The sequence below is a fragment of the Xyrauchen texanus genome, chromosome 45 (assembly GCF_025860055.1).
Source record: "Xyrauchen texanus isolate HMW12.3.18 chromosome 45, RBS_HiC_50CHRs, whole genome shotgun sequence".
In the NCBI taxonomy this organism is placed as follows: Eukaryota; Metazoa; Chordata; class Actinopteri; order Cypriniformes; family Catostomidae; genus Xyrauchen; species Xyrauchen texanus.
In genome coordinates, this window is record NC_068320.1 from 6,007,490 (window position 1) to 6,020,453 (window position 12,964).

The following is a 12,964-nucleotide window of genomic DNA, read 5'->3' on the forward strand; positions in this document are numbered from 1 at the left end:
GAATGTGCGATAATCATGATTAAAATACTTTATAAAAGCCATCTATTTGAGACAATGGCATCTGAAAGCGAATCAAAGAGTGAGAATTGCAAGTACAGGCATACCTCCAGCCTTTTTTTTTTTTTTGGCATTACACACCAGGTTTGTTGATGCATATATGCTAATGCAGCGGCTAACACGGCTCCTCACACTGCTATTCTCTCCAAATGATGCAACCTGCCAGCCATCCTCTCAATTCTGCTGATACTCATGTTCTCCTCTTTGCATAGAAGCAAGGATGTGAAAGCGAGAGGATAGGTTGGGTACAGAGAAAGCAAGCGAGACACAGGGAGGAGTTTCCAAATCCACAAAGGTTTTGTAACGAATGCATGGCGCAACAATAAAAACAAAAACATTAAAGAGAGACAATACATGTTTCTGTGTTAAACAATTAGTGCAGCGGCATTATGGGGGATCTGGGCAGACAAAAGTGCCATAGCGGCAGGAGTGCTCCCCAACAAAAACAGACAAAGAGCACCTCACTCCCATTAAACATATGAGAAAAAAAAACAGACACACCATGCACCAGTCTTTTCCTCCAGCTATCACCTCCTCCATCTCTTGTGCTTTGTTCTGTTTATCCTCCCATTCTGTCATTTTCATATTTCTACCAGGGTCTGCCCATACACCATTCCTCTCTGTGTCCACTGGCTTGGACAGCCACTCTAATGCCAGCATCAGGTGTGAGGTGTAAGAGGGTGTGTGTGTACTTAGAGGGCTTTTAGGTAAGGTTGACCCTGGTGCATGCTGAACTGGATTAGCTGGACACTATGCTGTATTCGGTGTGAGCGTGTGTGTATGTGCACTTGCTTGAGGTTATGCCTCTGTTAGTTGCAGATTTGTAGTTTAATAGCTGACTTGAGATGTATCAAGTCAGGTACACTACACATTTTTGGGAGTGACAACTTAAGTTGTTGTTTTGTGTCTTTACGGAATAAAGAAGTAACCCCTACTACTCCAAACCTTTGAAGGGTGACCTAGTGACGATAACCATAGTCAGATTTTTCCATCTTTTAAACTTCCATACATGTCATACTTCTAATTTTGTCACTATATTAACAAATAGTTGTTAAGTTTGGTTCTGTACAGAACAGTATTGGCTACAGTTTGTATATGACCCATAGCAGTGGTGGAGCCCCAGGTGTGCCAGGGTGTGCAAATGCCACCTAAAAATTATATTGGTTTTATACAAAAGCTTTATTTAAAAAAAAATTATAACTTGTCGCTGAGGACAATAAAGACGAAAAGCCAGTCTGGAATGGCACAAACATGAACAATCAGAATTATACAAACATTGAAGCATGCTAGTGCTGTTATACTAAATGTCAGCACTCTTGGAACACTGACTGTCCAATCAGATTAGAGGACTGGAACTAAAGGCCAAAATAGGTCTAGACTGCCAACATGCTTCCTAGATTTCCTGGACGTCCGGACTGCCAACATGCTTCCCAGATTTCCTGGACACACAGACAGTCCATGTCTTTGTGCATCATCTGCACATGCACCTGCCGTTAAGTGTAATAAAGACTGTCACATAGCAGTTGTAGTGCATATGTGCGGCAAACACGTCCATTTGGCCTTGCTTTTTAAAGACTGCACTTCGAAAGTCTGAGCACGTGACATTGACCGGAACGGAGCGGCATGTGGAAAAACAATGCCTTAGCTTTAACTGTTGTATTTATCGGCCAAATCTATATTGTTACATCCATATGGACCCTTTTCATAGACTGTGTTTGTGCATTTCCACCTTCATTTATCAGTGTAAATCTAGTAAACATTTTAGGTTTATGTATTTACTATTATAGTGCTAATAGTAACGCATAATTTTTTCTTCATTTTGATTAACACATTTACCGTTAATACAGAATACATTTTTTGTAATGTGTCCGCCAAAATCATTGCACTGACGCACACTTCACAACACACAGTGCTTCCCTGTCATTGATAAAACTATGGAGAAATTACCTCATAACACTATTTGATGTACAAAACAAGCCCAGATGAGAGTGTGATAGAAATCAAGTACTGTCAGCCTATGTAATTAGCATTTTAATTACCACAGAAGCATGTCAAGTCTTAACTATCACCAAAAGCAGAATAAGACATTTTTGTCTGCAAGCAATTTTCTTGTGTAGTTCAAAGAGACACTGGCACCCTAACGCGAATCATGAATGCAGCTTCACGATTGCTGTTGGAAAGTGGATAGCTACAGTCTACCAGCAAATTAATATGGTGGAAGATAAGAGAGATTTGTGGGATACTGTTCTTTCAAGTAGTCGAACTCCCACTTAGACTTTGGGAAACGTTTATTGTTACTTGAATTGGTGATATTTTAGTGCATTTCTGTCATTATACTGCGAAAAGGCTTTGTTTTGAAATTGCTTATAAAGCATTATATTTAGGGAGCCAAGCACGAAGGTGCTGGAACCATATTGTATTTGTTGGGATTTTCTTTTTAAAGGTTCAAGCATGAAGTGTGAATAAAATTTAGTAGTTTTCTGAATCTTTCAGTGCCCCCACTCCAATGATATGGTCACATGGATTTTCATTTCCACAAGAAAATGTTTTTATCACGTATATTTTTTTGAAAACGTACTTTTTCAAACTTATCCTAGGCCGTTTCACCAATTTGCATGAAATGTTGTATACGTCATCTACAGACCCTCCTGACAAAAAGGTTTTAGGTCACATTTAATATTCACAATTTGTTTTCAATATTATAATTTTTTTTATTTGAAATGATACTTTTTTTTTTTTTTTCAATGTTTTGTCCGCATAATGATCCAAAATGCTTTAAACAACAGTACAACCCATTGAACAAACTGTAAGTGTGTCCCTCACGCTCTCATTTTCATCTTGTCAAAAAACAAAAATGGTACTACTGTGAATAATGTTTGCTTGGCCCCCGATGATTGCCGCTTGCTGCTATATTGTTACATATTGTTTGGTTTTCTTTCCTATGATGGAATTAAATGCAGTTTGACAGGAAAAGAAGTATATATTGTGCCAGATTTAAACTTTTTCAAAATCTGCGATTAATCACGATTCAACATTTGAACGGCAATATAATTATTTAATATTTATTTAATATAATTATTTTATTTTGTAAGCTCGTTCTTTGTGTTATATAACCCTGGCATTCATTTAAATAAAAGAAACTAGTCAACATTGCTGCAGTGAGGTTTTTAATTCAGCTGCTGAGGGAGTGACAGTAAATTTGGCATCTTTCATTTCTCCCTTCTGCCATATTTCACCACTCTATATATTTTTCTGTCTTTTGCAAAGTCAGGGAAATATAACGTGTATTTTCTATTTTCCTCTTGTAGCAAATGGGAATGCAAAAAAAAATTCTGTGGTCTCCCATGTACCTTTCACAAAAGTTTACTCCGCTATATTTTTTTTATATTTATATTCCACATTTTAAACCCAGAAATCTGTATAGGGTCTGTTTGATAAATCACAGCATTAGAGCAAGTCATATAATACAGTGAAGTCCTGAATTCTGTCTCTGTCCAGGCTGAAGTTCCTCTTGGTGTTCCACCATCTCCTGTCATACCACGACTGACCCTCAGAGTGGGCGCTGGACAGGACAAGATGTAAGTACCCCCCACACACACACAGAGACAGAGGGTTGAGGCTATCAGGCAGCTTTCTGTGTGGTCAGAGTCTGGTAGTCTGCATACAGGTGTGAGTTTCAGGCTTTGGGTCTTGTGACCAGTCCCAAACGGCCCGTGAGGTCTTTTAGGGGGGCAAACACATACACTCACTCCCCATCATGGCCCCCTTCTGCACACTCCTATCAATAGCTCTAGTGTTCACACCACTTAACCCTCTCTCTCTCACACACACACACACACATACACACACACACACACAGAATGCATACTACAGGTAAGGCGATTACCGCTTCCTGTACGTTTACATGTGACTGATGTAGAGTTAATGGCCACTGTGATTTACACACAGAAAGTCTAATGTCTGGGCCGTGTTTTGACTGGGCTTTTGCATTTCTTCCACACCTCTTCTGTTCCACCTGCATGCTTGACAGGAAACATTATTGTTTATGTCTCTGTGTGTGTTTGTGCAGTAAGGCCTTTATTCTCAGTGTCTTGCCTTTTATGTTGCCTAAGCTGTGTTCTTGCCTTGCACCTGTAGTCTGTGCTTTTCAAAAGCACAATCAGCAGCCCTTTCAAGAGGAGAATGTGTGTTTCTATGTCCATGTGTTTGTGTTTGAGTTTACATAAGCACAAACCTTTAGATGTTGTTTATATATTTTTTTTAAATGTTGGTTGAATGATTTTAGGGATGCACTATTTATTCAAATACTTTTTGTTTTAAAGCTACTGTGTACATTTTGTGAGATCTCAACAGAAGCCCCTTTGATGCATGTGGAAACAAGGGCACGGGTGAACTTTGACCTCACAGAGGTCTCAAGGTCACATCCTGGAAAAGGCATACCTCACACCATCTCTTTCCTGTGAGGGAGCCCTGTGCGTGTGCGTGGTTGTGTGCACGTAAGAGGTGTCACTCAGATAAAGCATTTATAATGAGTGTCTGTGTGTGCAATTGGAGCTGGCCATTTGACACGCCCTTTTCAGTGTCAATACCACAGCAAGCACCGCTGTCCACTCTGATACTCAACAACAGCAGGGTTTAATCATAACGTCTGGCATCATTTAAAAGACTGATATTACTTGATATAAATCTCAAACTGTGCTAAAACTATGCCACAGAGTTCTTCTCTAATTCTGGAATATAATTATTAGGTATGCATAATATTTCAGTGATAAATATAAGCCAATATTAGAATCTCAATTAGACAATATTGGAAACCGATAACATCAGGACTTTTTTTTATTTTATTTATTTATTTATTTTTTTTTTTAAATTGTTCAAATTATGTACATCATGTAAATCGTGATTGCGTCACTCAAGGCCAGCTAGAAGGTATGGACTGGGACATATCCTAAAGACCACACCCACCAAGAACAAATACATCAATCTGATTGGCTGATGAATCTGACAATCTGATTTAGATGCCTATTCACTGCAGTGTTGAGGGATTCTTTGGAAATTCTGAAGGCGTGGTGGAGCTCAGACTCACGCGCTGCTTCGGCTAAGAAGCATTGCTTTGGTCATGTGACTTGTGAAGCAGTTGTCACACTTTGCTTGTAAGCATCAAGGAATAAATTCTGATTGGATAAACTTTTTGTTTGTAGATGAATTAGAAGTGGAAAGCGATTGAAAATATATAAAAGGTCAATGAGAATGAAAAAATATTTATTTATTAGGCATGTTACGCCAGCAGAGAAGGCTTTGCTGGCCCTAAGAAATCGCTACTGGTCAGAACTTAAGTGTGAAAGCATTTTGTATCAGACAAAAACATTAACTTTTAAAATATCCATTTTAAAGTTATCTACCATGACATTAAAATAATAATTAACTGTTATTCCCGATATCAATAAATCTCAATCAGAGCTTTCAAATATTGGACAATCTGCCTAAACTTGATAGACCATAGCATGAGAATGTGACCTGAAGTGCAATAAAGAACTGAATGAATGTTTCGATTGGTTTCTGTCTATTAAAAAAAATTATTGGTATTGACAAAAATGTATTTATGTGCATCCCTATTAATTATATATACAACAAATAAACTACAGTTAAATTATGAATTATGTAACCTTACCTTATGAATTATGTATCCTTACAAGCCCTTTCTTCCTTTCTCTGTGTTTTGGCCAGTGTGATCAGTAAGGTGGTCCCAGATTCAGAGCCCAGCCCTCCACCACCACGAACCCCAGTGGCAAAGTCTGGTCCTGGTGCTCGGATGCGTTTCCCCCCAGTTCCCCCTCCACCTGCCCTGGCTCCTGTGGTGCCCCCACCCCGCCCTCCACCTGTCTTGCCCCCTGTACTCCCACCTGCCCCCATTCAGCCCCCACCCAGCCAAGCCAAAGCACGTGGATGCAGCGTCGTCACAGAAACCGTCAGTGCATACGTGGTGAGTCTCGGATATACATACAGGCAAACATTAATAACTTTTTTTTTAACATTAATCACAACAAATAATTATTCAGCCAAGTAAAATAGTTAATAAGTGATGATTGGCCAATAACCATATCACTTTGCCGATTAACATCAAGTATGTTTGTTCAAAATCTACTGACAGTCTTGGACTTGGATGTAGTGAAGATAACTTCAAAAATAGTGCCATGAATAATTTGTATGTATCTATTAACTTCATTCAAAGTGTAGTAAACATAAAAAAATAAACAATAAAAACTAATTATCTTAGGTACACTTGAGCAAAGTTGTTCAAGGTTGTTCCAAGCATCTTGCATAATTGAAAACTTGCAATTGTGCGTTCTCATTTGTTATTGGCATTGGCAATTAAATCCACCTATCGGTCCAATATTGAATTCAACTTGCGTAATCACGAGTGTCTATGTATATGCTTTAAACGCTACTCTTCAAAATTTAGAGTTGGAACTATACATTTTTTAAAAAGTGTAATAAAATGCAATTGTTACTATATTGAGACTGCTATATCACTTTTGTTTAATACAGTTGCTGGATGTGAGACTTTGCCATTTACATTTGTTTGCTTGACACAGATTCGGGATGAGTGGGGTAATCAGATCTGGATTTGTCCAGGATGTAATAAACCTGATGACGGCAGTCCGATGATTGGCTGTGACGAGTGCGACGACTGGTATCACTGGTAAAAACCTGTTTTAATTGCCATTTTCAACATTTCACACCTCAGCTTCAAAATACACAATTACACAATGTAATCACGCCTACTTGTTTTGAATTAGTGCTGTGTTCCACCTTTTAAAAAGTCGTCCAAACTAAACATTAAACAAATCAAAACATTTTAGCTTACACTTTGCATAGCGTACAAGTAGGGTACAGCTCAGCACACTCTGGGCATTTTCTCAACCAACTTTATGAGGTGCATCCTGAGGTGCTTTTAAACTGTATTGAATGTATTTTGGGCACTTTTAATTTTTTTAAATGTTAGGTAAAGCACTTTACACAGTGAACAGGGGACTCTCCTCAACCACTACCAGTGTGCAGCATCCACCTGGATGATTCGATGGCAGCCATAGTGTGCCAGTACACTCACCCCACACTAGCTGTTGGTGGAGAGGAGAGAGATGACTGATACAGCCAATTAATGGATGGGGGTTATTAGGAGGCCATGATGGATAAGGGCCAATGGGGGGAATTTGACCAGGACACCGGGTTACTCCCCTACTCTTTTACGAGAAATGCCCTGGGATTTTTAATGACCACTGGACCTCGGTTTAATGTCTCATCCAAAAGACAGTACTTTTTTACAGTATAGTGTCCCCATCAATATACTGGGGTGTTAGGACACACAGACCGCAGGATGAGCACCCCCTGCTGGCCTCCCTAACATCTCTTCCAGCAGCAACCTTAGTGTTCCCCAGGAGGTCTCCCATCCAGGTACTGAGCAGGCTCAACCCTGCTTTGCTTCAGTGGGTTACCAGTCTAGATCTACAGGGTGAAATGGCTGCCATAGCTGTTTCAAGCATTTAAGCCTTCAAATACCTTCAAAGTATTTGTATGTAAATTATGTGAAAATATACGGAAAATACAAACTCGGCATAGAAAGTGTGCTGATCAAACAAATCTCTACTTGTATACGAGTTATCTTGTAACTGAGACTCTTTCTCTTTCAGGCCCTGTGTAGGTATTTTAGCTGCCCCTCCGGAGGACCAGTCGTGGTTCTGTGTAAAATGTGCTGGCAAGAAGAAAGACAAGAAAACAAAAAAGAGGAAACGCAAAGTGCATTAACCCACATCCATTTTTTCTCCTGTCTTCTGTGTTCATCTGTTTTTGCCTTAATTCATTTCCAACTCTCTTTTTTGCTGCAGTTGTTTGTATTTTCTTTTTTTTTCACCCAACCCTTCTTTTAACTCGGTTAACTTACCTCAATGTCAGGTATCATAGTGTATTTTTTAAAATGAAAATTTAAAATGTGTATATGTTACTTTTTTTATGTAGAGAATCGAACAGTATGTCTATATGATCTTTGTACCGAGCTCATGGTTGTTCAGTAGATGTGTTGAAATGAACCTCTCAGTTCACCCTCATTAAAGTTTCTTCAATGTACATGCTGATTCATCAAACCTACATCACCCAAGAGGGGGAAAAAAAATTCTATACTATAATCTGACTTTTTAATAACGTTTTTCGGATTGATTTCGACTGGAGGTGCAGTTTCATTTTATTATGGATTTAATTAAAAGTTGCTTTTTCACATTTTATTGTTTTGTTGTCTTGGCGTGGTATTTTAGTGTCAAAATAGGTTGACCACTCATGATGATTATCTTTAAATATGCAGTGTCACTAAACTTTGACAACCTCTTAAGAATGCGGAATCATTGTGAACACCTTATCCAAGAATTACCCTAATACAACATTTTAAATAAGTCTTGTCTCAAAACAATAAATTAAAATTGTGTTTTATTATTATTTGATGGTCAGTTGGTTAGTTTTGAGATTTGTATTAAGTTGCCATTTCTCTCAAATGATCTGTAAATGTGTTTAAAGGGCGATTTCAGTGTGATTAATTATATAAACAATAACTTAATTAATAACGTAATTGTTACCACCATCTGAGCATAATAAGGATTTTAATAACAATCAGAGCAATTCAAGCTTGAAGTACCACCTTCATGTTTTTGCAAGTCTCAGTCAGCAGTGGGCAGAGAGAGAAACCTTCACAGGCATCATACCACACTTATTGACAGCAGACAACACAAAATGAGGACCTGTTTTTCCATTCAAACACATCTGGATGGAAATAAACTCCAAATGCAGGGGTTTCAAGACATGTTTTAATGTTTCAAATTAACTTTTAACTTACAAAATGTTGTAAATTACACGAAATGCTCAAAAAGAGTCCGTCTGACACATTTGTACATTGAAGCGTCCTTAGTAAAGCCCTTATATAAAGTCTACCTTTCGCAAAATGAATTGCTGTGGACTGTGGGCCAATGATAGGCTTATGTACAATTGTATGGAAATAAACAATAAAATGCCTTCTAAAGCCACATTGTATTGCCTAATTAATGCAGTACTATGTAAATGTGATGTATTTTAATTATCTGAATTATTATAATTAATATTGTATTTATAGGGCTATCAGTCTATTAAACTTTAAACATTTACCAGTTAATTAATATCAACCAGTTAATTGCATATATCAATAGACCTATTTGCAGAGAAAAGCTCCCAAATAAAAATTATTTAATGTAGAATTATTAAATAATTCTATGTTTATTTATATATATGTTTTAGGCACTTGGGAAAAATGTTGCATAGTGAAGATTTTTTCAAAAATAATGCCATAAATAGTTTCATTTATCAATTAACATCCTACAAAGTCCAGTAAAAATAAAGAAAAGCTAAATCAATATTTGGTGTGACCACCTTTGCCTTCAAAACAGTCCCAATTCTAGGGACACCTCGATACAGTTTTTCTTGGTTGTTGGCGGATAATATGTACCAAGCTTCTTGGAGAATTCACCACAGTTCTTCTATTTCGGCTGTCTGAATTGCTTTGACTCATCTTTTAATCCCAGACTGACTTGATGTTCAGTGTTGGGCTCTGTGGGTACAATGCCATCTGTTGCAGGGCTCCCTGTTCTATTTGCAAAAGAAATGTAAAATGTATATTTCATATTGACACACTAAAGCTGAAAATATAAATAACCACCTTAAGATAAATGTTTTTGTGAAGTATCTTATGTTCCAAAGACTTTTGCACAGTACTATATATAAACTGGTGGCCAAAAGTTTGGAATAATGTACAGATTTTGGTCTTATGGAAAGAAATGTGTACTTTTATTCAACAAAGCGGCATTCAACTGATCACAATGTTTAGTCAGGACATTAATAATGTTAAAAATTACTATTGAAATTAAACTTTATGCAATTAAATAAGAGTTCTCATCAAAAAAACCTTCATGTGCAGCAATGACAGCTTTGCAGATCCTTGACATTCTAGCTGTCAGTTTGTCCAGATACTCGGGTGACATTTCACTCCACACTTCCTGAAGCACTTGTCATAGATGTGGCTGTCTTGTTGGGCAATTCTCACGCACCTTACAGTCTAGCTGATCCCACAAAAGCTCAATGGGTTTAAGATCCATAACACTCTTTTCCAATTATATGTTGTCCAATGCCTTTGCCCTCTCTAAACATTTCTTTTTGTTTTTCTGTTTCAAAAGTTGCTTTTTCTTTTCAATACTTCCCATTAGGCCTGCATCCCTTCGTCTTCTCTTTACTGTTGTACATAAAACTGGTGTTGAGCGGGTAGAATTCATTGAAGCTGTCAGCTGAGGACATGTGAGGCGTCTACTTCTCAAACTAGAGTCTCTGATGTACTTATCCTCTTGTTTAGTTGTACATCTGTTCTTCCACATCTCTTCTGTCCTTGTTAGAGACAGTTGTCCTTTGTCTTTGAAGACTGTTGTGTACACCATTGTGTGAAATCTTAATTTTTTGTCAGTTTCAAGCATTGTATAGACTTCATTCCTCAAAACAACGGTTGACTGACAAGTTTCTAGAGAAACCCGTTTCTTATTTGCCATATTGACCTTATGACATGCCAGTCTATTGCATACTGTGGCAACTTAAAAACAAACACAAAGACAATGTTAAGCTTAATTTAATGAACCAAATGTGTTTGATATAAAGGCAAGATGTTTTCTAGTACCAAATTAACAATTTAGCATGATTACTCAAGGATAAGGTGATGGAGTGATGGCTGCTGGAACTGTCTGGATTTGATCAATAATTACTTTTTTTCAAATATTGATGGTGCTGTTTTTTTTACATCAGTAAAGTCCTGACTATAAATTGTGATCAGCTGAATGCCACTGGTGAATTAAAGTGGCAATTTTCTTCTGAAACAGCAAAAGCTTTACATATAAATGTTATATTTCCAATTGACACAATAAAGTAGCAGATAAAAATAACCATCTTAAGACAAATCTTTTTGGGAAACATCTTATGTGTCTAAGACTTTAGCACAGTACTGTATAAACAGATGTACAGTATGTACAGTTAACATACACCTTAGCCAAATACATTTCAACTCAGTTTTTCACAATCCCTGACATTTAATAATAGAAAACATTCCCTGTCTTAGGTCAGTTAGGATCACTTCTTTATTTTAAGAACGTGAAATGTCAGAATAATAGTAGAGAGAATTATTGAATTCAGCTTTTATTTCTTTCATCACATTCCCAGTGAGTCAGAAGTTTACATACACTTTGTTAATATTTGGTAGCATTGCCTTTAAATTGTTTAACTTGAGTCAAACGTTTTGGGTAACCTTTCAAAAGTTTCTCACAATAATTTGCTGGAATTTTGGTCCATTCCTCAGACAGAACTGCTGTAACTGAGTCAGGTTTGTAGGCCTCCTTGCTCGCACAAGGTTTTTCAGTTCTGAAACTGCTTTAAGTCAGGGCTTTGTGATGGCCACTCCAATACCTTGAATTTGTTGTCCATTTTGCCACAAATTTGGAGGAATGTTTGGAGTGATTGTCCATTTGGAAGTCTCATTTGTGACCGAGCTTTAACTTCCTGGCTGATGTCTTGAGATGTTGCTTTAATATATCCACAGAATTTTCCTTCATCATGATGCCATCTATTTTGTGAAGTGCACCAGTCCCTCCTGCAGTAAAGCACCCCCACAACACGATGCTGCCACCCCCATGCTTCACGGTTGGGATGGTGTTCTTTGGTTTGCAAGCCTCACCCTTTTTCCACTAAACATAATGATAGTCATTATGGCTTAACAGTTCCATTTTTGTTTAATTAACCTGAGGACATTTCTCCAAAAAGTACTGTAGTATGGCTTTTTTTATGGTGGTTTTGAAGCAGTTGCTTCTTCCTTACAGGTTATGTTGATATAAGAAAAATTTTACTGTGAAAATAGATACATGTCAACCTGTTTCCTCCAGCATCTTCACAAGGTTCTTTGCTGTTGTTCTGGGATTGATTTGCAGTTTTCACACCAAACTACATTAATCTCTAGGAGTACATTAATCTCTAGGAGACAGAATGCATCTCCTTCCTGAGCATTGTGACGGCTGTGTGATCCCATGGTGTATATACTTGCATACTATTGTTTGTACAGATAAACGTGGTTCTTTCAGGCATTTGGAAATTGCTCCCAAGGATGAACCAGACTTGTGGAGGCCCACAATCTTTTGGCTGATTTCTTTTGATTTTCCCATGATGTCAAACAAAGAGGCACTGAGTTTGAAGGTAGGCCTTAAAATACATCCACAGGTACACCTCCAATTAAGTACACTTCCTATCAGAAGCTAATTGTCTAAAGTCTTGAAATAATTTTCTGGAATTTACCAAGCTGCTTAAAGGCACAGTTAACTTAGTGTATTTAAACTTCTGACTTCAACTGTATGCATACAGTGTATATACAGTGTATATACAGTGTATATATATATATATATATATATATATATATATATATATATATATATATATATATATATATTAGAATAGAAGAACAGGTCACTCTGCAAGAGATGGCATTGCCCCCACAGAGTCCCCCACTGAACATCAAGTCAGTCTGTGATTACATGAAGAGACAGAAGCAATTCAGACAGCCGAAACAGATTGAAGAACTGTGGCAAATTCTCCAAGAAGCTTGGAACATCCTATCTGCAAACAACCAAGAACAAATGTGTCCAGGTGTCCCTAGGAGGATTGGGACTGTTTTGAAGGCAAAGTTGGTCACACCAAATATTGATTTAGCTTTATTTATGTTTAATAGATTTTGGAGGATGTTAACTGAAAAATGAAAACTAATTATGGCATTATTTTTGAAGAAATCCTCACTATATATATATATATATAT

The 12,964-nt window shown here is 37.4% G+C and overlaps 1 protein-coding gene across 3 annotated transcripts in view; it reads left to right on the forward strand.

Annotated features, from left to right (window-relative positions):
• Positions 1-9,138, forward strand: part of taf3 (TAF3 RNA polymerase II, TATA box binding protein (TBP)-associated facto) — a 79,487-nt gene extending 70,349 nt beyond the window's left edge. For all 3 annotated transcript variants that reach the window (XM_052118907.1, XM_052118908.1, XM_052118909.1), the window contains 4 exons: positions 3,556-3,635; positions 5,785-6,040; positions 6,654-6,760; positions 7,749-9,138. In XM_052118907.1, the coding sequence (XP_051974867.1) occupies positions 3,556-3,635; positions 5,785-6,040; positions 6,654-6,760; positions 7,749-7,863 (558 nt within the window). In that variant the 3' untranslated portion in view covers positions 7,864-9,138. The remainder of the gene's footprint in view (positions 1-3,555; positions 3,636-5,784; positions 6,041-6,653; positions 6,761-7,748) is intronic.
• The last annotated feature ends 3,826 nt before the right edge of the window (positions 9,139-12,964 follow it).